The sequence below is a fragment of the Gymnogyps californianus genome, chromosome 1 (assembly GCF_018139145.2).
Source record: "Gymnogyps californianus isolate 813 chromosome 1, ASM1813914v2, whole genome shotgun sequence".
NCBI lineage: Eukaryota > Metazoa > Chordata > Aves > Accipitriformes > Cathartidae > Gymnogyps > Gymnogyps californianus.
The window spans coordinates 120478161-120504091 of record NC_059471.1 but is presented as its reverse complement, the minus strand read 5'-3'; the positions used below and the strand labels follow the sequence as shown (position 1 = coordinate 120504091).

The window sequence follows — 25931 nt, the reverse complement described above, 5'->3', positions numbered from 1 at the left end:
TAATTTTGATGGGCTGATGTTATTTACACAATTTTCATGAAGTCCCTAAGGGAGACAGAGATCAAACCGTGATCTTTTTGCAGATTGTTTGGAAAGACCTGATTCTTCCACATTGCAGAAGCCATTCCTGAAAAGACCTGAAGTATTAGGCAGCTGCAAAATCCTATACCTACAAATCATTTACTGCAATGTCAAAATGCGTAACAATTATTTCACTTGGTGTTCACTTGCAACAGAAGGCATAATTCAGGAATTTCTGTCACAATGAAGAAAGTCACATACTTGAAAGGAAACAGGGGTTCTGTATAACCAGTCCTTAAACAGACTTCAGTGTGATTGTACAGATACAACAAACTGCTTCACCATATAGTTTGGTATTACCTTAAGCGACAACAACAGGATGTAGATTCTTTAATTTTTCCTGTCACCATACATTTCTACTATCTTACATTACCATTATATGTGAACTACCACATGTTCTTTATCCACTTGCTTGGCAAAATAAGAGATCATGCATAAATTCTATGAAAAAGGAATTCCTTTATTTTTTTAAAAAAGGACCATTTTTCCATTACCAAGTGAAAACTTTACAAAGTAAAGTATTTCTCTTCCAATAATATTTTAATATAAAAACTTAAATCACTTACTCTGGTCTTACTGTTCTAACATGCAGTCTTGTGGCACTGCAGGACCCAGGTATTTTCAGCCTCACTCTAGTGTCTAATCATAAGTTCATCACTTGTTTAAATAAAACCATTTCTGTGGCCACTTACCATCAGCAAAACGTCCCTACCACCAAACCAAAAATAAAGCACTTTAGCCCAAAAGAGATTAAACTCTAATAGCATTATTACAGTGAGAAGCTTTGTTAAAAAAAAATTTATTTTGAAAGTTAGACACAACCTTAAAATTGTACAAAGACAACAAGCACTCAAATTACACAAAGAGTTAGCAGTGAGTACAATGTGAACACAACAACAGTGAGTCTTGCCTCTCCTTATATGTAAATATAGAGATTATCCTTGCCAAACTTCCTCCTCTTTTTTTTTTTTTTCTCTCCCCCACCCCCCTCCCCACCCCCCCGAAAACCAGCTCATTATGCTGCAAAACCTAGCAGGGAGCATTTCACTGTTCAGTTCAACAGAATTGCTAACAGGGGCTCTGGCTAAAAATAGTCCTTCTATCATGAGAATATCCCATACTTTGCAGAACCAAGTTTCTCTCTCAATTGAAAAACAGCTTTCCCTTTCATTATGTCGAATGTTTCACCTCCTCTAGGGACCTGCCAAATGACAGGCTTCAAAATGCTTAAAAATATTAGAACTTGCTCACGTTTTTTCAAGAACATGCAAGCTGAAACTAACATGGTGCATACATGTAAATAGTCACAAAATAAAGAATGTTCTTGTTTGTATTTTACTCTTTGAAAGTGTTCAAAGAAAAGCACTTCGGAGTAATTTTAGCTGTGAGTTGGCTAAACTAACATAAGTACATGGTCAGAGAAGAAAATACTCTTTTTTTTTTTGTTGGTTTTTTTTTAATATTAGAGCTTCAAATATATTAATAAAACCACCTGGCAAAAAGTATCCCATATAGCTTGTCCCTACATATGTATGTAAAATGAAAAGCAGATGTTGCTACCACCCTCCCTTTACTTCTGAGAGTACTCTTTACAGGAAATACATGGAAAAATAATGCAGTGTTCTTGCAGAAAAAAAAGAAAACCCCATGGAGACTGTTAAACAACTTAATCACAGCCTCTGTTCTAGGAATTAGTTATTACTTAGGTTTAGATATACCAGAAATCTGCTGTAAATCTTCCCTAAGATCAATAGCAATTAAACCAAGGTTATGTTTTATCCAACTATTGCCACACTGGCAAAATTATGCTCTGAACTTGAGTGTTTGCAGGACTCTGTTCCAAGACTGACTGGAACCATTTTTACTTTTAAAGAAAATAAATGTAACTAACTGTCTTGTTGATGATCTGGGTTATGTCCACGAATATAAACTTACTTATTCATTATTCTTTCTAGATTACCTGGAAGTGCTTTATTTTTCATTGTTTTATTCCATTATGAATGTTTGTTGCAATGGATCAGTATCTTGATTTTCATAAAGCTTGAAAAATGTTGTTGGGTTTTTTTTTTTAACAAAAATATCCTATTATTAAGACACCAGTGTCCTACAAACTGCTGTGCATTGGAATTAAGTCAGTTCCATTCAAAATCCTGATAACCAATTTTTGCTTCCAAATTGTTATGAGTTGGTAGCCTATGGCTACACTGATAAGGTTCCTCACCAGGCTTGTACCCTCTGCAGTAATTCTGCATAAAAAAAAAATTGGTACTAGAAAAATTACTGAAAATACTTACAGAACTGTATTAATTCTGTAAATTGAGGCTCTGTACACAGACTGCTTTATAAGCAGAGTAAGCTTTTGAGAAACTAAGTGTTCTAATATTGCTTTGCCTTATTGAAAATGACTGGTTTTCTTTTTTTAACAAAAGCTGTTGATGTTGCTAACTTTTATGTAAAACCGTATAAGTGAAAGTAACTTGATTTTTTTTCAGCTGTGCAAGAGCCTATTTAATGTTACCATTAAGCTTTTCAAAATGTCTGTCAGTTTGCCAGTCAAGGGAAAAATATACAGCATTGAATCCTATATAAAATGGTTACGGGGTGCAGCCTGCAAAATCCTATGTTAGCAAGAACTGAGCTAACTAGCCCAAATTCATACCTTTTAATCATACCATCTTCTCTAGATGCTTTTGTTTAATGGAAGCCTGTTTTCCCAATACTCCGTTGTTTTCTATTTGCTTTAATTCTAAGATAGCAGTCATGAGGTTAAAAAAATTAAAAAATTAAAGCAAGGATGTTGTTTCCCTGTAATGGAACAGCAGCTGTAAAAGAACGCTTTCAATTATTCTCAGGACAGAAAAGGCTATTGGCAGTGTACCTTCCACTTGGCTTAAGAAGATTTATAAAACAGTTCTAGCCCAAGGCAGTTCATGATCTTAAGTTAAACCCAAGCTTGTGCAATAGCAAACGATATTTTGGAAGGCATATTTTGATATCTAGGATTAGAGAAAAAAAAATTACTACTGTTATTTCTGTCTGAAGTTCTAAACCAGCAACCAATATCGTTGACAGGATTGCTATGACTGCATGGAGTCCCACTAGCTTCAAGAGGGACCAAAGGTGCAGCAGTGTACTGAGTACCCGTGTACTGGTACACGTGGATAGGCAGCCTTCTGCTTTTCAGTTTTGTCCGTTATTCAAACAGGCTTCATAGCAGAAGGCTACAAGACATGGTTATAATGTAACACAAGTGCATTTCAGTAGAAGCTAATTGCACAAAAACCAGTTGTTACTAAGTAGGTAAGTCTCTCTCAATCCAGCAAAAGAGACTGCTCTAGAAATAGCTAGGGAAATAGCTACAGAAACAAAATAAACAGGTTATTTTGTCTCTTTTTAGCTAGCAATTACTTAGTATTGCTGTAAATATCTGGAATAAAAGAAATACTGAGAAACAGATACTGTGAAACTCTACTGGTGAAAGGAAGCTGAACAGAACAACTGGCTCCACCTGAGGGAGTTAAAGCATGCTTACACCATTGCATCCACTGAGTGGAGGATTTCTGTGCTACTAGAAGATGCCTGGCACCTCCCTGAACCCAGAGCATCTCAAGGAAATCTAGAGCAGGCAGGAGCTGGTCGTATTCCAACACTTTGCACAATGCTCCCTCATTCCATTCAAAAACTTTATAGAGCACTTATATCAAGTGGACGATTTGGCATAATAATTTGGAATAGCTCAGTAACAGTTTACTAGATTTGGGAGAGCGTAACATTATTGAAATTCTTTAATTTCCCATTTTACTTTTTGTCAGTCCAATAGATGTGGCCTTGGCACAGAGTAAGAAATACAGCCCAGGTCTGTAATTCCAGTATAGCTTCAAAGTATACATGCTTTCCTGTTTGCGCTTACAGGTATTGAATATCCTTTGCAGTAACTATTTTGAAAACTATTTTAATCACTTTACCTCCTTTGACTAAAAGGCTGAGGACAAGGCCAGAGATGTAGAGGACCTTCAGGGAAAGACGGAGGAGCCTCTTCTCCTGTGCAATGTAAAAAAAGCTTTCTCAACTCCACAATTTAGGGCCTCCCCCACCCCCAATTTAGATTTAGAATCCTTTGTCCTGCTAGTAAGAAAAAGGCATTAATCTCCTCTACTAAGATCTTGGTCCAGTATAAGTTTCACTTGCCAGCAGCTGCACTGCAAACCACACTCAGTTACTGGTTTGTCTACTCAACTTGCAAAGATTGGCACAGAAACTGAAGGGGACATGTTAAACCGAGACAATGAAACAGTGATTTCAAAAAAGCGGGCATGGTAAACCTGCAGAACTCCTAGCTTTACGAGAATAGTGGAGTTCACAGGTCAATACAAGAGACAGGCTATTTAAGCTAGATAATGAATACATCCACAGTTGCACCAAATAGGGTAAGAGAGTATTCTAGAAGAAAAATGTTTCCCGTTTTAGAACGTAAACTGAACTTGAATAGGAATTTGCAATAATCCTTCCCCAACAGAGCAGTTATATTTTAACTAACCATTCTACAGCTTCTTGCATTTCAAACGTGTAGCACTTCTTCTTGGTCACTTGTGGACAGGATACTGGACAAAGCAATCCACTGACATGATTAACAATCCCTATCGCATCATCTTCCTTGTGTATTTAGATGCACAGTTTAGGTAAGTGAGGTCCTCCATCCAAGTGCCTTTTTCTTAGCATCAGTTACAGCTGGACATAGATAAAGTGTATGCCAGGTATGTTCCCTACGTTCATCGTGAGTTCTACATCAATCAATGTAGCTCTGAAGTCTACAGCAGGGTTAGCAACAGTCTGTGGCATACCACTAAGTTCACAAATAGATTGTCATTTCTACAATAATACAAAATAGCTTGTAAAACCAATATGTAACACTGTATATATGCATGAATATAAAAATAAACCACACCATCAATATGTAAAACTTCACAACGATGATGAAAACAGTTTTCTTCTCAACGGTCTTCAGTATTGATGAGTTGGTTCTCATTGTCATACCCATCAGGCAGGTATGCTTTCCTTAGCTGGTCTGACTTAGGTATCGAACTGCCATTCTTGACGTAGCGGGACAGGAAGGCTCGCACAGATGGATGATCAGCCTTCTCAAGTGGAATATTAGCTTCCAGGCACATTTTCACAAAGTCCTGGATGACGCTGGTTTTCTCTGTCTGGGCAGTACTGTTGCACTGAAGGGAGGCAGTCAGAGTCCTTTGCTTCTTCCTGACGTTTTGTTCTTCAAACTCTGCCTTTCGCTTTGTGTGTGTTTTAGACTTGAGGTGGTCATTGATCGCAGACTTGCGAACGTGATTCAGAACCACGTTGCAGGAAGTACAGAAGAGTTTTCCTCCGTCTTCGTGCAGCTCACTGCCAAACTCAGTTACACGATCCTGAGGAGTTACATACAAAGCAGTCTTCGAGCGGTTACGTGATGGAGCGGACTTCACTCCAAATCGTTCCATCGTTGCCTTCAATAAACTTTACCTGAAAGCTGGGGGAAAAAAAAAAAAAATCCTGTTAAAGTGTGCTAATGATTTCAACCAAACAGTTCTGGATGCACTCTATTCAATATCCAATATAGCGCTTACTGACATCTAAAAGATAATTAGATGTACGATACATGCACAAAACTATTATTGAAAGGTCCTTCATCTTGAAGTCCAAAGAACTTAGGAGATGGAAGTTCCTCATGGGTCAGAGTAAAATACTTTTTACTTTCTACAACTACAAAGCTCAACAGAACCCTCAAAACTCAATCTGTTCATCACTGGAAGTCAAATACAAAGGCTTTTTGCTTTTTCTTGAAGACAGTTTTTATCCTTTACTGTTTAGGGTAAAGGGTGCTTTCTTCTTAGTATTTTCAACATATTTGACAGTTTCTTAGTTATGTTGAGTCAGCATTTTTCTGTTTATGTCCTGAAAATGTGTATTAATTCTGTTAGCAAAAGCTTAGTTGTCCAAATATCAGGCAAGAAGGCCATTACTGTCATTTACAAAAACGAGTAAAAAAAAAAAACCACCAAAAACCCCTGAGCTTTGTCAGCACTCATTTGGGAACACTCCTCACTTTTGCCCGAGCTCAAAACCACAACTATTAGATTGAACCTTAACTCAGAATCAAACGTGAACCGTTTTGTCATTGCAACTAGAGACTGCTGAAACAGCCTAATGTGAACAGAAAATTGCATCATTTCAATGCAAAATAAGAACCTGTATTTTTAAAGATGACAACTTCTCTGAGGAAGGTAACTGATAACTAAGAGAGCTGGACACTTTTTAACATCACTCTAAATTACACTATGTTACCAAAGCAGGCAACAACCTAGTCAAGTGTACTAAAATCAAACAGGACCTGTGTCTTTTTTTCTTCTTGAGAAATGACATAGCTGGTGTAAATCTCAGCCAAGGTAACTTAAGTTCTTTTCAAAGTCAAGTTGAAGTCAAGAAACAGCTCTGTTCAGGTTTGAGGTTTTCTGAGCAAAATGAATAGTCATTACATTAACTACCCACTTCCTTAACAAAAAAAAGGGCAACAGGTGTTTCTTAAAAAATATATTTTGGCAAATATTTTGAGGAAATGTAATAGGTTGCCTGGGCATTTACTTATGGGTATGAACGACTTTGAAGAATTTTGTACTGCCTGTGCTTATAAGGCAGACTGAGAGACTGGAATACCTCTAGATGTATTATTCTCTGTACTTATTCTGTTACACACAGAGAGTTTGCTGTCGCAACATTTTAAAAGATCTGCCTTTAAAAGACCAGAACTTCCAAACTAACTACAAGTTGAGCTTGTCCAGCTCTAAGGACTGAATGGAGTTTTTGCTGTCCGGAATGCCTTTCGCTTGCTCTGGAAATAAAGGAACAGAGAATTCAGTCTTCATAATTGTCTTTTTTCTTAAACCATTGCTACACTAAGAGATGACAACCTTTTGAAAAAAGAGGAGACAAAAATCTTGCTATTAGCTACTTTCCTAGTTAATTTTTTGCACTATCTGCGACTTTCCAGAACTATAAGTCTTGACTGATACTGCACAACGCTACAGATTAAGATAAACCATCTTTTTTCAGCATGGATGGAACTTTCTTCATTCTTTTTGTTGCTCTATGCAATTTATCCCCATGAGTATCCTAAGTAACTGTTTCCTGAAATCAAGTGGAAAACAAGTCTTAACCTAACTTAACTTAAACTTGTTGCTTAGGCTTCTGAAACGTCAAAACAAATCCCCCACCAAACTAGGTGTTTGCACTTATGCTGTATCAAATTCCGTAGAAATTCTGTGAACAGTACGACTACTGAAACACAGGATTTTTGGTGGTTTTTTTTTGTCTCAAGTTTTGACATGGATTCGTTGATGCCCACTAATGCCTGAACTACTTCTGGGTTCCCCAGTGCAGGGGAAGGTGTGCGTGCAGGCAAGGCATCCAGGACAGACACCCCATTTACCCTCTGTTACACTTTCAAACGAGGCAAGTTATTCGGAGGCGGCGGGAGCCCTGGGAAGGCGGATGAGCACGCTTTGGCTAAAAAGTGCCGCCGGAGACAGAACCACTCCGTGTGCACGGGACCTCTTGGCGAGCCCGAGGAGTATTTCAGGTGAGGAGGAAAACAAGCCGGGATTTCCAACCGCCACACAGGTTTCGCTCTTCCCCTCGCCGGGACCGGGAGCCCGAACTCGGCGCATTTATTCCCTGGGGTTTGGTCACCGGATTGACGGCGCCATTTAACCCGTGAGGGCCTCTGAGGAGCGGCGGGGTCCGCGCTCCGCTGGCCGCCTCTCTCCCTCCCCCGCCCCGGGGGGGCTGAGGGCCCGGCCCGGCCCCGGGCGGCGGCGCACGCATCCCAGGCCTGCCTCCCTTCCCCCCCCGCCCGCGGCGGCGGCGGGCGGCAGACAGGTGCGGCCCCTCCCGCCCCGGCCCCTCCCCGCTCCTTCCCCCGCCCGGCACGGCGGGTGTTTCCATGGCAGAGCCGGGAGCCGCCGCCACCGCCTCCGCAGGCGCCGGCGGCCCCGCAGCCCCCTCCCCTCGCCGACCGGCCCCGGGACCCCGCAGGCGGCGGAGAGCGGCCCCGGGCGGGCCCCGCCGAGGCAGCGCCGCCCGTCGCGCCGCGCCGCGCCCCGCTGGCCCCCGCCCGCCCCCTGCCGGGCGCCGTTACCCGCTCCGGCCGCGCGGCCTCCCCACGCCCCGCCGGCGGGCGCCGCGCCGCCGCGGGGCTGCCGCCGCTCCTCCGCGCCGCCGCTGGGCCTCGCGCCGCGGGCCGGACGCCCCCCTCCGCCGACGGCCGCCGCGCAGCCAGCGCCGCGCCGCAGCCAGACAGACCTACCCACCCTGGCGGCCGCGGTAGGCGGGACCTAGCAACCCGCCTAGCAACCGCCGCGCCCGCCCGCCGCCCGCCTCTTGCCCGCCGCCACAGAGCGGCCGAGCGGGAGAAACCCCTCAGTGATTGGTTCCCCCGGGCGCGGGCGCGCGGAGATGGACGGCACTTTTGCCCAATTAGGTGTGGGGGGCGGGCGTAAGCGCCGTGATGGAGGCGTGCTCAGGCCAGTCAGAGTGCGCGAGGGTGACGGTGGCGTCTAGCAGACGGGGGCTTTGGCCAGTCGTCGGCAGGGGGCTGCGGAAGGAGATGTAACAGACGGGGCGAGCAGCCAATGGCACGGGGGGGACAAAGTAACGACGAGACTTTTGCTCCAATCGAAGAACGCTTCGGCGGGGCCGGGTGGAAGGGAGGAGCCAGAGGTCAGAGGTCATCAGCGAGTTCTCTCGTCGTTGGCCGTTGATCGGCACGGCGGCTGGCCCAATAGGAGCGCGGCGGGTGGGCGTGGCCGGACGTGAGGCGTCGGGGAGGGGGGCGCCCCTTCCGGCGTGGCGGGGCGGGGGCAGGGGGGTGCTCGGTACGCGCAGGGCGGCCGGAGCAGCATGGCGGAAGACGAGAGCGATCAGGAGTCGGAGCGGCTCAGTGAGGAGCTGGAGGCGCTGGTGACGCCGGGCCTCCCCGCCGGCCTGCCGGCCCTCCTCAACAGCCAGTATTACTGCCGCCGCTTCTGCCAGGTGAGTGCCGGCCCGCCCCCCCGGCCCGCTCCTCGCCCCTCCCCCCCGCGGGCGGGGGTGGGGCGCGGCGGGGCTCGGGCCCCCCTGTCCCCTCGGGGTGGCGGGGGAGGGCGACGCCGCGGTGCCGAGGCCGCTGCCCTTCAGCCCTCCGCAGGGCGGGGGTCGGGCCGCTCGCTGGCGGCCTGGGGTCAGTGCCGGGGCAGGGCTGGGGGGGTTAGCGGGGGAGGGGGCCCCGGCCCGCTCCCGGGTCTGGAGGCGGAGGAGGGGAACGGAGGCGATGCCTGCCCGTCCGCGGGCGGCGGCTGGGGTGCTGGCGCTGAGTGCGCCCGGCCCGACCCGAGGGGAGGGTGGAGGCCGGGGCGGGCGCGGGGCCGGGCTGGGGCTGGGGCTGGCAGGGAGGCTTGCGTGGGGGAGGGGAGGGAAGGCGCCTCCCGGCGGGGGGCGGGAGCAGGCGAGGAAGAGCCGGGGGCGTCTGAGGGTGGCGCGGCCCCGCCGCTGCTGGGAGTCTTTGCCGCTTCTGGCCCCGGCGAACTGGGACACGTGCGGTCGTGGTGGTGCTGGTGGTGGTGCTGCGGGCAAAACAATTCCGGGTGGCTTTGCCTGGGTTGGGGAGTTGGGCGGGTGGCGGAGGGAGGGAGGGAAGAAGGGCCTCGGAAACAGTTCCCATAACGGTGGCTGAATTAGACCAGGGTGTGTGTATATATATTTTTTTTTTTTTTCCCTTTGGAAAGCAGCGTTTCTTCATGCGGGCCCGGAATTCTTGTGCTCTTTGCAATCTCTTTATGTATGCCTTGCAAAGTAACAAGTAACAAGCAACAACAGGTTGCTTTTCCTAGTTGCTTTCATCAGCAGGTGTTGATGAAACATTAGTTATACTGGGTATATTTCAGTCATGCTACTTGCTGTTTTCCAAAACACAGTCTAGAGGGTTTTTGTATGGAATTACTTCATTTCATCAACTTCTTGGCTGCTTCCCTCACTGCTACGATTGTTTTCTTCCATTTAAATACATGTGTTTCTATGTTCTGATTTTTTTTTCCCCCCTGTTTTAACATTCAATGAAACACGTGTTTGAAATATTATTTACTGTAATATATGTTTAAAATCGTCTTGGGTAGCATACTGCTCAATAAGTCCACAGATTGCTTTTTGGGTTTATCGATCTTTTTATATTTTCTTCTGTTTAGTAATTTCTCTAAACTTAGTATGTGTGAAAAAAATTGTGAAGCCAGTAAAAGAAGTGAATGTTTTTGGATGTATAGCGTAAACTACAATTGTAAGAAATCACAACCATATTTGATTAAGTTGGCAAGTTGGAAAGACATTTGCTTCTGCTGAACACTGAGAGTTTTATCTTAAAGTTTTCTAGCTACACTTACTGTGTGTTGAATTCATTGTGTTAAGGAGGAAGTGCGGGCAGCGTGATAACTTCATATACTAATACCAATCCCATTTCCCAGACAAAGCTAGGAATTAGTAGAGAACAGAAGAGGACAAGACCAGGGAAGGAATTTTCCTATAAAATAGTTGTATTACAGTTTTTACTGGTAGAGTATCTAAATCATTTGACCTTGGCTTCTCCTGCAGTTTCTTTTGTGTAGAAAGGTTGCCAAGCCCTCTCCCCTACTTTGTTTTGCTTCGAGTTTATGAACTCTCCACATGGGCAGCCAATGTTCTGAGTATATAAAGGGCTCTGTTTCTTTTCTCTTAAACTTTCTTTTTAACAATGCATAGTTTAAGTAATCCTGATGAAAGTGAGTTAATATATTAACACTTTGTCTCCAGGGTTGGTTTTTTTTTGTTTAAATTTGGCCTGGTGTGATCGGCAGTCACGTGCTCATTCCAGATATAATCTTCTGTGTTTCATTTAAGCATATTTTTTAGTAATGGATTCTTCTACTGATTTAACTATATAAATATAAGATGTTAGCTGGTGTAGTGTACTGGTATGAAAAGCTAGTAGCTGTGTGACACTTGTGGTTTGACAACAAATGAAGTTGTTCATGTAACATGAGCTCATTTACCCTCATGAGATTGACAGTGGTGTAATTATACTGGTCTATATATACCTGTACATACAGAGGGCTGATAGGCCCTCAGCCTATTTAATAAGTGATGAAGCATGTTTATATTTCTTCTTCAGAAAGTATCATGAAGTTTAGGTCACCTCTTTCTCATAACATTTGTTGTAAAACTAAACTTCTTACTTAAATACTGTGTCACTTTATTAGATTCAGCTTCTTTTTTTTTTTTTCCCCCCAGATATGTCTTTTTTAGTGCAATTTTTCCCTTTTGCTCTAATTTTTGTCAGAGCCTGTTGCTTTGGACTTTTCTATCCAGATCTTCTGAAGGTCATATTTGGCTGTTGTGCAGATCAAGCGTCTCCATCTCATTCCACTCCGCACTGATAACACAAGTTTGCTTGTCTCAATGGTTATTTGGCAGTTCTAAATGTCACGGTTTGCCTCCTATGTTCCTGTGTTTGTGTCGAAAGTTGAACAGCAGTTGTAGAAGTAGTTGCTTAGCAGTAATACCATGAGTTTGAACTACCCGAAAGAAACATTTTTATTTTCAGAATAACAACCTGTTACAATACTTGGCTGTGCTTCAGTCGTAGTGATGAAGCTTGGTGTCAGCTGAACAGAATATTGTTTAGATTGCTTATAGTTATGCTACTGTGTGAAGTACGTGCACATCCACATCTCTCAGTAAGAGCTACAGGAAAAATGAAGCAAGGTGTAAAGCCTTTTCGGTCTGTAGAGCCATTTTCTGTAGATAGAAGCAAAGACCTCTTCACTGATCTTAAAGAGTATGAGTGTGGCTTAGACCTTGAAAAGCATTGGTGTGCGCATGTCTTTCATCCTTGAAATATGTTAGAAAGTTAAAATGTTGCTGCAAACAGCCAGATTCAGTACTCTTGGGCCTGGAGTATTGCAGCTGAACTTCACTTTCAGATAGTAGATTAAGTAACAGTTACAAAAGATGACTGGATTATCAGAGCATTTTCCTTAAATATATGTGTAATCACAATTTAATGATGCAAGACAGAATATGGAGTCTCTAAACCCATGTGTTGTTTCTGGGATCTGTTTTTGTGTTGTAGGTGTGCATGGTCACACAGAGTCATTGCAGCCTGAATCTTCCAAGGATAAGTGGAATACAATGTTTTCTTAGATTGTTATTTGAGATTGATGACATGGGGAAAACAAAAATCAAGATTTCTGTGGTTGGGAATGAAAAGAGACAGTTAGAAGATGAGATAAGTGCCTAGCTTATGCACCTCACCAGCTCTTTCTATGTTACTTTCTAAAAATTGGTGATTTGGCATTTCTTCTTATTTGTGAAGTTTGCTGTGTATTGAAACCACTTAGACGCTGGGAAAAGCAAGTCTACTGTTCCCAACTTTGGCAAGCAAAAGAACAAGGTGTCTGCAACTACTTTGTAGGTTTAAAGAAATTTGAAAGGTGGTACCTAGCAGAAACCCCTTCAGTCTAAACATTTGGAGGATCTTCATGAGTTTCAACTTACGTTATATGCAGAATTTGAAATTCTTTCATACGATTTCTCAGGGACCAGAGCCATTGAGAGGTTCCTGTGTGAGTGAAATACAAATGAAGAAGGGCAGAGAAAATAGTGTAGATGGTTACTTTTTGGTATGAGGGTGGAGGGAGTACTTTTATAATTAGAAGGTTGAATTTCCAAATTTACTTGATTTGAAAACAGACCTTAACAGCGAGCTGGCAAATGGATGTAGCTTACTTCGGTGCACTTGAAGTGGGTATAGTTTTATCAGCTAGCTTGAAATTGCATTTTCTCTTCAGAATCTTTTCTCATAACATTAAGTACTATCAAAATATTACAAGTTACTCCCAGCATTTCTGTAGTTGTCCACATGGCTGCATAACTGTACTAGATGTTATTTTATGTTGTTTGGTACTGACTGAAATAAACACAAGGTGAGTCTGATCTAAAGTAACAAGGTAATACTGTGAGAGGTAAACACTACTCAATCTGCTCCTCCTGTGGCTTACGGCCTTCCAGTATGATCTGACTTCCTGAAATAAAGATTACCTAGTTTGCTTACATTAATTGATGGTATCTTGAGTCACTGCTGGAAAAATAATTCTTGGGTTTATAAACTGGAAAGCTAAGATGTAAAATTTAGTAACGCACTAGAGAAGATAGTGTTTCCTGGATTTATTTCAGTAGACAGAAAGATACAGGGGTGTATGACTCAACTGTTGTCTGTCTTGCTTTGTGGGGATGAAGGCAGAAAAATATACATCTCTGAATATTTGTTCTTCTGATTTTGGGATTAATACATTTTCACACTTTTTGTGATATGCTTAAATTTGAAAGTACTTGCTTTTGACTCTTACTTTGAATTTCAAGTCAATATTTGTTAAGCTGCTTTTATAGTTTATTAAAAAAACCAAACCACAAAACCAAACCTTTAGGTGATGCCAGACTTTTATTACGTTTTGGACCTTTGGGATACATATTTGATCTCCATATGCTATTTTAAAGTTTAGCTACAGAAATCTTGCTCACATGAGTACTAGTAGTGGAAAGTGATCTCTTCAATTTCTGTGAAGTTTATTTCTCTGAGAAAGTAGAATCTGTAATTTTTAACCACCTATATTCTCTTGTAATGATTTGTGGTGTTCTAGGAGTTTTTTGTATCTTCCTGAATAAATATGCTTTATACTTGTTAATGGCTCAAATTTTGAGAGCACCGTTGAAAATCCCATTTGACTTACTTGACTGACATTTTTTTGGGTTGTTTTTAAATGTGTGACATTGCTAGTTACGTGAAAGCTTGTAAAGGGCAAACCATACAATGCAGTAACTAAATTTATCTGTGTATCAAAGAATACCATAACTACTTGAAATGGTTTAAATTTCAAAATTAACCTGTCATTGTGTTCTCTGTTTACTGGGTCTTTTTTCCATGCTTGGCTGGTGAAAACAAGCATATTCAATTTGCTAGTTAGTAGTTTAGTATTGTGCTGCTTGAGATTCAAGTGAAGTTCAGGTTTAAAAGGAAATCCTTACAAAATAGCTGTGGCAAGCACCAGGTCGTGTTTACTCCCAAGCTGAATGCCAAGTGTGAGCGTTCAATTCTGTTGAGGATTAGCTGTCTGCAAAGAAGGGTGTCCTGGGTTAGGTGGTGGCACTCTTTCCTTTGACACTTGATGGGAAACCTGATAAGCCACTGTCATGCAAGACTAGGTTGTGGTATATGTAGCGCACTTGGCTGTTTTCGGTCAGTTTCTTGGGAGAATTCACAGTAGTAGTTGATTTGCAACCTCTTTATTTGCAGATAGGTAGGCTGAAGGAGTCAGTCTTCAGTGCTCTTGTCTTGTCATTAACGTTATAAAGTCTTCTCTTATTCACATACTTCTCTGTTTGTACTGGCTTCTCCTCAGCTTTTGTGCCTGCTGTCCTTTTAGCTTTACCCTGAGAAATTATCTACCTGTTTTAAAAGTGGGATTAAGGAGTTAGTGTTTTAAAACAGGAAACATTGCACAGATGTACAAATATGTTGTATACTTTCCTTGATCTTTGTAACGTTTTTCTCCTTCCACTTCTTTGGAACTTTTCTGTTTCACACTCTCAAACTTCTTGGTATTGCTGCTTCTCCAGTTTTTAATGCCTTGACTCAAAGTTTAGCTTTTGTATGAAAATAAGCTTTTGAGTTTTGCTTGGAAAAATATATCAAGATTGTAACTTATAAAGGAGTTGCAGGTTTTTATACCTAAAAAGAAGGATCTTCATTGGATGATGCTTCTGTAGCATAGTCTGTCCGATAGCCTTCATATGCAGGCTTTTTCAAGCTAGAAAAGGGACTCTTATTGCAGTAGGTAATGCAAAAATCAAAAAGTTAAGTCCTTTTGGGTAGCAGTTGTTCAGATGAGGGAAAGAAGTAATTGTACTTTTTACTTGAAATACGTCTTAAGTTGTCTTTTACTAATATCACTGGTGATCTGGACATATGCATTCGTGTGTGTTCACACGATTGTCAGTTCTCTCCTCCATATATAATCAAAACAGTTCTTTAAATTAGTTGACTTTCACTGGGGAGGGCTAATCAAAAGGTGATGAGGAATATTACTTCTTTTCAATATAAATATTTTCAGTCATAAAATCTTACACAGGCACATTTACTACAGTGCTACAAGTAGCCAAAACTGCTTTTCTAGGATTAATATATAGTTTTCATTGTTGTGCAAGTGACAGCCTGTAAATATGTATGGAAACTGGCTCTGTGGCTAGCTAAATGTAATGGGTATATGGAACCCAGTCTTAGGTATTGTTCTTGCCTCAAGCAGGCTGAGGAAATGGATGAGATTTCGGTGATTAAGGGTGAGGGGAAGCATTTAGCTTTAAGGGTAGAGCTTTGGCAGAAACTTGTCTCATAGGATGTGTCATGCTGTTGCTGGGTGATGTTTTTTCTTTTGCCAGAAGTGTGATTGTGGTTGGTTACTCCTTATGTAATATTCACATGTGAATTGCAGTAAAGCCATTGCTTACATACTTTTTGTTACACCATATAAAATCATTTTAAACATGTATCTGTTAAGTAATGTTTTATGTTATCTTAAAATCTTAAGGCCTTTTCTACTGTCTGTTTGGATAATGGAATCCTTTTTTGTAAGGACACAGCTTGCTTGTATGGAGAAACGGAATACAATGCTCATCATCCACTACATAGGTTAAAAAGACAGTAAAAAAGGTGTGATTATTTCTTCTGATGTTTCCAGGTAGAGTAAATTTAGTGTTACTCAAGTTCTCTTCTAGAACTGGACTTTGGTATCCAAGCTGCTCTGGTACTTCTGCTGAACAGGCAACCACAGTAGGTGTTGCTTTTAATTATGGTTTTTTGTTTTCAGGAAACTCATTTTTTTTAAACATGCCCCTTTTTTCCTTGGCATTTTAAATCCTTTTTGGTTTGTTCTATTCTGTGGCAACTACTATATTTGCTTATTATAACAAATGACAACCACTATATTTGCCAACTAGCTTTCTTTTTCTGAAAACTATAAACAGAAGTACTGACAGAACTGTTGTGGTTTTAATCCTGTGGTGACTTCCTTTACTGTTAAATCTCACAAAAAGTTACAGGAGCAACTCCATTTAAAGTCCTAGTTATGACAAAACTTTAAAATTGGTGGGTTTTGCTTCTTTTTAGTTTCTTTTTTTGTTGTGGGGAGGGACAGGAAAAGCTGTAGCAACTTCAGGCCTAGCACTGCATAAAACATTTTTCTTGTGTCCTACGTATTTGCAAATCTAGTTATTTGCAATGTTATTTCTCTTAAGTGTTTGGAATATAGTCAAATCACTTTACATATATATGTACATTTAATCACTTAAAATATATGTGTATATTTAATCAGTTAAAACATAATATTCCAGGAAAAAGTATTTTTTATGTTAGTTCATGTCTTTAATTACTACCTTGTTATTTTGGGGGTTAGCTGCTTTAGCTGTGTGCTTAGAAACTTCTTATAGGAGACTGATAAGTCTGGTCTTGATTTTGCACTTAATAGGACACATCTGAATCATGGATTTTCCTCTAAGTTACTCAAACATATTAAAGAAGGGGAAGTAGTGTATTGGGTGGGAGAACAGTGGAGTTGAATGGGGGGGGGGGTCATGCTTCAGCCTCCCTTTCAGTAGCTGTATCTGCACTGAATGAGAAAGGGAAGACAAAAGGCCTCACAATCTCTTCATGGATGGTAGTAATTTAAAAGGTAAAGACGGACTGGGGACTGATGCATGGAGAGTCTTTAAGTATATAAAAATTGCACCTTAACAGAATTCTTGAAGGGAATTGTTGCACAAAGTCACATTAAAATGTCACCTCCCTTCTGGTTTTCTGCACTGTGTATTGGACAAGGAACAGGCCACTTTGCTTTGACACTGTTATGTGCTTCTTGTTTGGCTGACTTCATTATACTGAAATTAGTGTGCTTGTTAAAAATGTGCTGATAAACATAAACTTTAAATAAAGCATTTAGGACCCAAGCAGCATAATCTGTCTGATTTTCTGAAGTGCTCTGATGACACAATTTCACAACATGAGGGTGAACGTATGCATGTCCCTTTGAGTTTTGTTTTCCTTGAAAAATGTCAGAAGTGGTAAAGTTTTGGGTTTTTTTTTTTTGTTTTGAGGGTTCTTTTTGGTATAAACCTTTACCTGTGTTCTGGTTTACAGTTCTGTTTCAAAGCATGGCATGTTGAGTATTTTGAACAAAAAAAGGTGTTAGTTTCTATTATAGAAAAAGCTATTCCCTGAGGTCACTTAAAAACAGACATTGAAATATACATAGAATTGTAAAACAAACTTACATTATCCACCCCACCCCCGAATGTGTGTGGAGTGTGGTTTGGAATTTATTTCGTACTTAGTTTAGCTTCCCCCCCCCATCTTTTCCTGGCGATTGTTGCAAGTCTGCTGAGAATTGACCAATTTTAGACTTCCCCCCCCCCCCCCCCCGCCCCCCAACTGACAAATGTATGGTTTCAGGTATCCATACTCAGGAAAAAAGTATGCTATTCATGTTCTTCCTGACCAGTTTGCGGGGGGCGGGGGGGGCTGTTGCTGTGAATCTTTTGTGGATATATTTGAGTTGCAGACCAACTGCCTAACTAAGGCAATGTTGCTGTTGTGGTGTCTTCCTTTCTGTGCTGCCTCTGGTGGTTCTGTGGCATGGTGGCAGGCCAATTCAGAGAGCTGATGCAGACAGTGACTCTGGCTTTTTTGGGGGGAGGAGGCTGTTCTCTGCCAGTTAGTTCCTGAACTAGCTTGCTTTGGGTTCAGATGAGCGCTGTAGGTGCAGCAAGGGCAACTAGTAGGACTGTATAGGTCTTTATAAAGCGTGGGCAGTAGGACTGCACCTTTCAGAGACTACACTGTCTAACTATTATCATCAGCATGAGCCTTTGTTGTATTGCTTTGGAATGCTGATTATTTGCAGAAGCAATACACTGACGTTGGGACCAGAATCTTATCAAAAGTTCATATATGCCTAACCAAAGAGTGAGAAGAGCAAATACAGTAACTTTCCCCTCTCTAACTATTTTCAGTTCAGCTAATTTACTGTAGTTAGTAACTTTTGGTGGATATCTTTTTCAGCTCATGCAGCCTCTTTCAACTCATGTAGCCATTCAGCATCCACAGCATCCGTTTAGTAAGGAGCTCCACAGCTTAATTGCACACTGTGTGAAGAACTACCTCCTGTAATTTTTTGATCCTGCTTGCCAACCTTGTTTGGTGTCCCCTCCTGCACTTGTCATTCCTTTACAACCTAAAGCGTCCTAGTTAGCTGCATTTATCCTTATGTGAAATTTATTTTGCTACTTAGCATTTCTTGCCTTCCTTCGAAGCTTTTTTTAGGCCTTCTGTGTTCTCTTTTGAGATAGGAATGGGTACGTAGCAAACCAGCATGCAATTTTATAGATGTAGGGATGTGCTATGGTTTTCAGCAGTTAACACTCTGCTTTGTTTTATCTTATTACTCACCTGATATTTAATTTGCTTTCTTGGCCATTGTGATGAGTATTGAGGTGATTTTTCATTAAAACATCTAGCATAATAACACAGTCTTGCTCTTGGGTGATAATTGTCAGTTCGAAGGCCATCATATTACATGTTTGGATTGTTTTGTTCCCAAAGTAGTGCTGCACTCTTGTCTATGCTGAATTTCATCACTCACTGTCATAAATCCCTTCTACAGTTCTTTACAGTTAGCACTTTATGCTACCAAGAAAAAAAACCGGTATCATCACAAAATGTTGTCTCATTGCTTGAAATCATTTATGAACATATCTATGTGCCTCTCAGGTCAAAGTGTTGTGAAACACCATGGTGGGGAACTGATGTTTTATTTCTGCCTTTGACCGTTTGGAGGCTAAAACTGCTAAAGGATGTTCGTTCTCTCTGTCTACTTTGTTTATCCTAAGGCTTTTGTGTTTTCCTATGCAAGGGACCTTGTTAAAAGTATTTCAGAGAACTCACAATAGATGTGTGAGGCAGTACTATTTTATAGACTGTTTATTCTTCCTTGTAAGAGGAAGAGTATTTATCTACAAGTCTGCTAATTCTCTTCCAGTTGACGTAGATATTTGCTGCATTAAGCTAACAGATTTTCAAACAGGAATTATTAAAATAAATTTGGTGGAAAGTCAAAATCTACTTACAAAATATAAATCAGTCTCAGCTGTTGTTGGTGAGGAGAAAAAGTTACTGGTCCCATTACCAGTAACTGCTTTGCTTTGGAGCAGCTATAACCAAACTGTCAGAAATGGGACACTGGCCTGCTCATGTTGCAGTGCCTTAAACAAAGTTAGGCACACAGCTTTGGAACTACAAATGTAGGCAACTTATAAGCCCTTTAGTTAGTTCATGGGGAATTAGACAAATCTACGTGGGATTCACAGACTTTTAAGTCAAAAAGAAGTCCTGAAGAGGGTATATCTGATTTTTGGTTTAGTCTATGCTTTGTTGGCCAGCCTGGCTCTTGCGATAGGTGGCGAGGTGTAACTAGGATTGGCACTTCATAGCTTTCTTGAAGCCAGTTACTTGTCTCTTCCGTATGCTGTGGAGTGCTTTAGCTTTCTCTTTACAACATGGCTGATGGCATTATGTTTCCCCACCTGCTTCTCACTTTCTCAGGATGTAGGAGATGTCAATTAGGTTTCCTCAGCTGGAGAAGAGTGCTGTAGTCCCTGAAGTGCAGCTAGTCCACTCTTCTGCTTATATTGAAACTGTGCTGTTATGACGAAAAAAATAAGGCAAGAGTAAGTGAGCAAAGGGCATCTGACTGTAGTACAATGAGATAAGCTATGTGCCAGAGTGTGGAAGAAATATGGTTTTCAGTCTCTGCTTAGTGTACTGCATATGAGTCATGTCTTAGCTGTTGATTAAAGGAGGAGAGACAACCCAAAGCCCTTGGCCTTCTACTTGCTGGGGGACTGCAGCATAATGACTACTCTGTCACAGAATTGGTGGGTGCCTTTACAGACATCTGTTTTATTGCTGTGCTTCATGCTGAACTCGGTGCTGTGTGCTTTATACATGGAGTGCTCTAACTGGACTGGGCCTTTCAGAGGACTTCAGTGTAGGGATACCCATGTAGAAATATCAGATGGTGCTGGGTTATTGAGCCTCCCAATGTGGGCATAGGCAGTGCCAGAAATTTGCATTTATTAATACAAACAAGATTGATTAGATGACCAGGCAAGGATTTTTCTCCATTTTCTCCATTAAAACACCTATTTTTCACCTTCATGTTTCTCTATAAATAGTGATGCAGTTCTACAACTGTAGATCAGGGCATGACTAGCCTTAGTTCCATCATATGGATAAAAAAGGCCAAATTTACTTATTTGATCAGATAAGAAAGGGTGACTGGTATGTTTGTGCCTTTCTCTGCTGACATAAAGGCTAGAAGAGCGCAGGCTAGTTGTTCTCCTCTTTGAAATTTTTAGAATGGAATGTCTGGATATTGTTATAGACTCTTTAACTTGTATCCTCTTGCAAAATAAAAACTTGTGTTTAAATGCAGAGTGTAATATCTACTGTGATACTATGTAAGAAGAAAGTATTTCTTGCCTTACCCTCTGAAAAGAATAGTTGAAAGTCCTTTGTGGTATATCTTTTATAATGTAGGTCATAAAGTTTCTATTTATTTTTTCAGTTTGATAACACAAAATGGTCAGGTTTTTTGCTTACAAACCCCACTTCTGAGGGAGAAGGAGGGCAGATAAAGCAGGCACAGTATTAACTACTGCTAATTTCTGATTAAAGAGAATGTTTTCCATTGTAATATATATTTCTATGTTTTTGTCGTTAGGTTGTTGAAGACTATGCTGGAAGATGGCAGGTTCCTTTGCCTCAGCTTCAGGTGCTTCAGACGGCGCTCTGTTGTTTCACGTCTGCCTGTGTGTCATTCCCAGCTGAATGTGAGCATGTACAATACGTATTGAGTAGCCTAGCTTTGTAAGTACATCTTTTTTTTTTTTCTTTTATTATTACTTCCGTTACAATATAGACTGTGTTACTTTGTAATAGCAATAGGGTCTCAGAGATCCTCAGAGCTTTTAAGAGTGGTTTTACCAGGTGACGTAGCTATGTGGAACCAAGAATTGCTAACTGAGGATACAAAACCTAGAATTTAGTTCAGTCTTTTTATGTCCTTGTTAAATATTCAGGTCGGGTATTACAATGTTGTGTCATAAGGGTTTCTGGCAAAATGAATAATCTAAAGAAATAAGTGATCACTGTACAGACTTCTTGTGGAAAATCTTATTTTGGAGTATTTGAAGACCAACGTTTGACAGTACGTAATTGTAAATAATTTGTCTAAAGTTTTTACTGTTCTACCTCTAGTGATGTAATAAGCTAAGTATTTGTTAAGATAAGTTTCTTGTAGTGTTTAAGAAATGAGTCAATTTTAAAATGGATTTTTATGTTTGAGTCATCAAAATGCTTATGGGAATGACTTGTTATACAGTTAACTGACCAAAAGTCATATTCAGCTTAAAGAACTGCAGAATGTTAGGTCATAAATCTTGCTATAATCTCGATTTTTCTTGATGCATTGGTGGTTTTCCCACATGAAGGCTGAAAGTGTCAGGGTAATGATCAGTAGATAAGTAAAAGTCCCAGTTTTTTCTTGTTGTAAAAACCTACTCTTCAGGTTTCAAAACCTCAACGTTGAATAGAAGCGGAAAAAAAAAAATCTTTAAGTGAGTTAGATGTACTTAGCCGAGATGCAATGTACTTCATCTTCTCTCAGCAGATGGGGACAAAAACCTAAAAGCTAGCTGTATTGCAAGTTTGGTTTGAGTAAATCAGATTTACTTGTGCAGCTGGTTAAACTGCTTTCTTGTTGAGCAGTGCTTTCAAATACAGCTCAGTATCTCAGTTCAGAATTTTGCGTGTAATGTCTCGCTCCCGCCTCATCTACTCATTAGAAGTGAATGCTCTCCTAGTCTTCCTCTCTTAGTTTACTTGGACAGGAGGACTGGGTTGATTATCCTTTCCACTGTTCTTGAGCTATTAAGACTAATACATAGGAGTCAAGGCTTTTCTGTACAGTTACAGAGTTTGTGCTATGTAAAGTATTGGTGAAACTTCACCAGAGAGATTTACTGTTTTGTGTCTTGTGTGTGAAACTATTTGACATGGGACTATTTATGGAATCATAAGACCACAATTTTTAAAACTAGAATGCTCAGGTATTGGAGAATGACTAGCAGTTCCATCAAAACATGGTGACCTCTGTGTTTTTTCACTAATTTTTAGGGAAAAAACCTCATAAAGTTCAAAACACACTTTTATATACTTTTAAATATCAAAGCTTGGGAGGAAAAAAGGTAGAAATTCAGGTATTTGTTGTATGTAAGATGCTCACTTCCTGATAATCTAGATGTGAATTGGTCGCGAGTTCCTGTCACCCTTGTCTGTCTTGGTTTTTGGAGCTGGGTTTACTCACTGAGATTTTCTTCCATTCTAGAATGCCAGCTTATTTTTTCTTCCGACTCTGCTTGACTGGTGTAGTTTTGCATGTGATATCATAAAGTGATCCTGGGGCTTAGTAGTTGCGGTTACCTGGGAAACCTTGCTGGAATCTCTTTTGAAAATTTGGTGTGTATTAAGTCTTAGTTCTTGGAGAACAAAAATCTGCCTGACTGTATTGTCATATTCGAGTAAGATTTCCTTGGTAACCACACAATAAACTATTAACAGTAATGACTGTTGCATTTCCTATACTTACTAGCCTTGCTATTCATCACAGATGAAGCAGCATCTGTATTGCCATTAATATCAGGGGGTTTTAGTAATGGTGCCAGCATACTAGTGTTCTTAGGCAATCTTCTGATGCCAGTAATATCAAAGTAGTGATGTGATAAATCTAGAAGCACCTTTATTATAAACGGAAGGATGTAAACGTGGATGTGCAATGCTGCAGACTGGTTTAAGATAACAGGGCCAAGCTGGAATTGACTATAGTAATTTTAACTGAATGGAGACTGGTGATGAGGAAATATAAATATTTTGATAACTTCCTTTATTAGTCTGATAAGAGTGTGGAGCAGGTGCATTGATAGGGAAGAAAACTGTAGTTTACACTTGTTCACTATTAATTTCCAGATTATTTTTTTTCCAAGATCCTATTCTCTTTAAATCAGTCAAAGCAAATAAAAATGGATGCATGCATCATTTGCTGTAACTAGTTTTGTCTTATTATTTAAGTTCCAGTTTGGCTGCTTTCCAGATCATGGCATGACTCATGCCTGACCTTTCCTGAGAGTCAAGTATGCTGCAAAATTTTGTTTATCAACATGAAATGAGATAATATTTTTCAGAACAAAGTACTTATTTGGATACTGGTTGTTTCATTCCATATTTGAGTTGAGATTCAAGGACCTAATCTGGAGAAAAATTCTGTCATTGAACATAATGAATGTGTATCTTAAATTTTCTAGGTCTCTTTTTGGCATAGCTTATCACTGGTTAGGAAAAACATTACTGCAGCATAATCTAAAGGAAACCTAATTTTTGATACTTTTGCATTATTCCCATACAAAACTTAATACTCACATAAACAAAATGAAGATCTTTTAATGCACAGTATTTCTGAAAATGTTATTGAGAGGAAAAATTGCCGTAAGTCTGCTCTTTAACTTCTTTTGAATTAGCTTTATTAAAAAGGAAATGTTTTGTAGGAATACTTTGGGTGTTAACTTCAAATATGTTGAAGTTTGACTTTAAATTTGGGGATAACTGCAGTGAATTTAATTGTTCTGCAAAAGAGTTCCCTGTCCAGCTGTTCATGAAAACCTGCCTTTTGTTTTAAGAACTGTTGCAACAAAAGACTAAATGCTGTAGTGGGGAAACAAATTGCCATCAGCAAAATGAGCAACCTACTCAAAAACCTGTAGGTTGGAAGAGTGCTGGAACCTCTTTCAGGAGTCATCTTCCACCTTCTCCCTCTCTTCCTCCTTACTCTCCCTGTTCATTTGGAAAAAAATTTCTAGAATAATCTTATTCATATTTTCTTCTGTTATGAGACCAAAGCCTTTGCTGTTCAGTCCTGTTTCTAAAACGCCCTAGATGCACAGTTTTTCTTTCAGTACTCTTTCAGTACTCTCTTTCCCTCTGAGTGTCGCTCAGTTATTACCTGCTACTCATGACTTTCTCAACCCGCAATTGCAGATTACGTTAGTGCAGTACTTGATAGTTACCTTTTCCAAATAGAAATTAAATTTCTCAGAATCTTAAGGCAGAGCAATAGCAGGTGCACTGGAGCTGTCTGCAGATCAATGAGATCCAACTACCTAATTTTTGATTGAATTGACTGAGTTGCAAGTATTATCTGGAAGTTTGCTTCTGTAAGTGAAGACCTAAATTGACCTGAGCTCTGGAAAGCTACTTTTTACCAACCTCTCTGCTTCTCCTATCAGGATTGTTTGTCTCAGTTGCTGTATTAAAAATAAATAAAATGCTAGACAAGTATTTTAAGATGATGGAAAACATGGAGGCCACAGGTCAGTGAAATCTAGGCTGCTGTTGAAAGGATCAGTCCTGCCTTCTCCCTTATCTGCCACCTCTTTTGAGGTAACACTTGTGGATTCATGTTGCTGCACATAGACTTGATTTGTTTAAACTTTTTGGTGGTAGAATTGAAGTTTCATCAATTTCTTCGAATGCCACACAGAAGATGAATGTATTTCCATTTGCATATTTGCACAAAAGCTCTCCATTTGAAAATAATCTTCAAAGGCTTTTATTTGGAAGTACGAAATTAATAGCAAAAGGCTTTTATTTGGAAATATGAAATTAATAGCAGCTTTAAACCTGCATCTTCATAGAGAGACTTCAGTGGGTGTTTCGTCAAGACAGGCTGAAATGGAATAAAATGTGTTAGTAGAAAGTGCTTATCATACTTGAAAATATGAATTGTTGGGAATCTGCATTCGTGTGAAGTTACTATTCCTTGAACGTAACTCCTTATACACTGCATACTGTAGTAATTTTACAGTTGTCCTCTTTCTTCCTCAAAATTGCTGCATATCTGACAAATGCTTTGGCTTTTGAGGAAGGTTCACTTTTGTAATGGTGAATGGGGAGCCACAGTGTGGAGGACATAAGAGCTCTTGAGGAAGAAGATCAGGCAGGTACTGTGAGTCTAAATGTCCTAAACTTATGAAAAAGGTGCGGCAGAAAGGATTTTAAGTTGTGGTTAAGTATAATCTGTTTTATTACTGATTTGGTCTTGTTAGCTTATCTATAGCTGTATTGTATTTGCAACTTGATACCTGCTGAAAAATGTGTTTGGGGAGGGTGTGTGGAAGTCTAACTGCCAAAATCCAGCACAAAATATCAGACCAACATACAATTTTTGAAATATGAGTTGCGTTCAGAGAGTGTGGGCGTTAGCCAAACTTTTTAGAGTGACTCTGGCATGGGCATGGGTCTAGAACTTATGAAAGTCCTAATTTTGTTTTTAGTGCTGTGAAAACTAATAGACTTGCAGTAGTTTCATTTTTTGCATTAACATTTTTAGTTTGGTTGACTTGTCACTACTTCTGTTTTTCAGGAGTTTTTTTGAATTGCTGCTGTTCTTTGGAAAGGATGAGTTCTATGAAGATCCTTTGAAAGATATTTTAGGTTCAATCCAGGTAGTGTTGCCTACTGTTGTATAAACCTTTAGTATTATTTCAGTACACGTAGAGACAGTTTTTGTGGATATATAACC

The 25931-nt window shown here is 40.5% G+C and overlaps 2 protein-coding genes across 2 annotated transcripts in view; one reads left to right on the top strand and one right to left on the bottom strand.

The window, feature by feature from the left end:
* Window positions 1-1093: 1093 nt before the first annotated feature.
* Window positions 1094-8321, bottom strand: CGGBP1 (CGG triplet repeat binding protein 1). Its single transcript, XM_050909357.1, has 2 exons — window positions 8270-8321; window positions 1094-5605 (listed from the first exon to the last, which is right to left on the bottom strand). The coding sequence occupies exon 2, from the start codon at window positions 5574-5576 to the stop codon at window positions 5073-5075; it is 504 nt and encodes a 167-aa protein (XP_050765314.1). The 5' UTR covers window positions 5577-5605; window positions 8270-8321; the 3' UTR covers window positions 1094-5072.
* A 709-nt stretch (window positions 8322-9030) lies between these two features.
* Window positions 9031-25931, top strand: part of ZNF654 (zinc finger protein 654) — a 37521-nt gene continuing 20620 nt past the window's right edge. The window contains exons 1-3 of the mRNA XM_050898369.1: window positions 9031-9162; window positions 21021-21166; window positions 25773-25854. Coding sequence (XP_050754326.1) covers window positions 9031-9162; window positions 21021-21166; window positions 25773-25854 — 360 coding nt within the window. The remainder of the gene's footprint in view (window positions 9163-21020; window positions 21167-25772; window positions 25855-25931) is intronic.

Coding starts and splice junctions, on each gene's coding strand:
- CGGBP1 (XM_050909357.1), bottom strand. CDS start 5,576: ATGGAACGATTTGGAGTGAAGTCCGCTCCATCACGTAACCGCTCGAAG.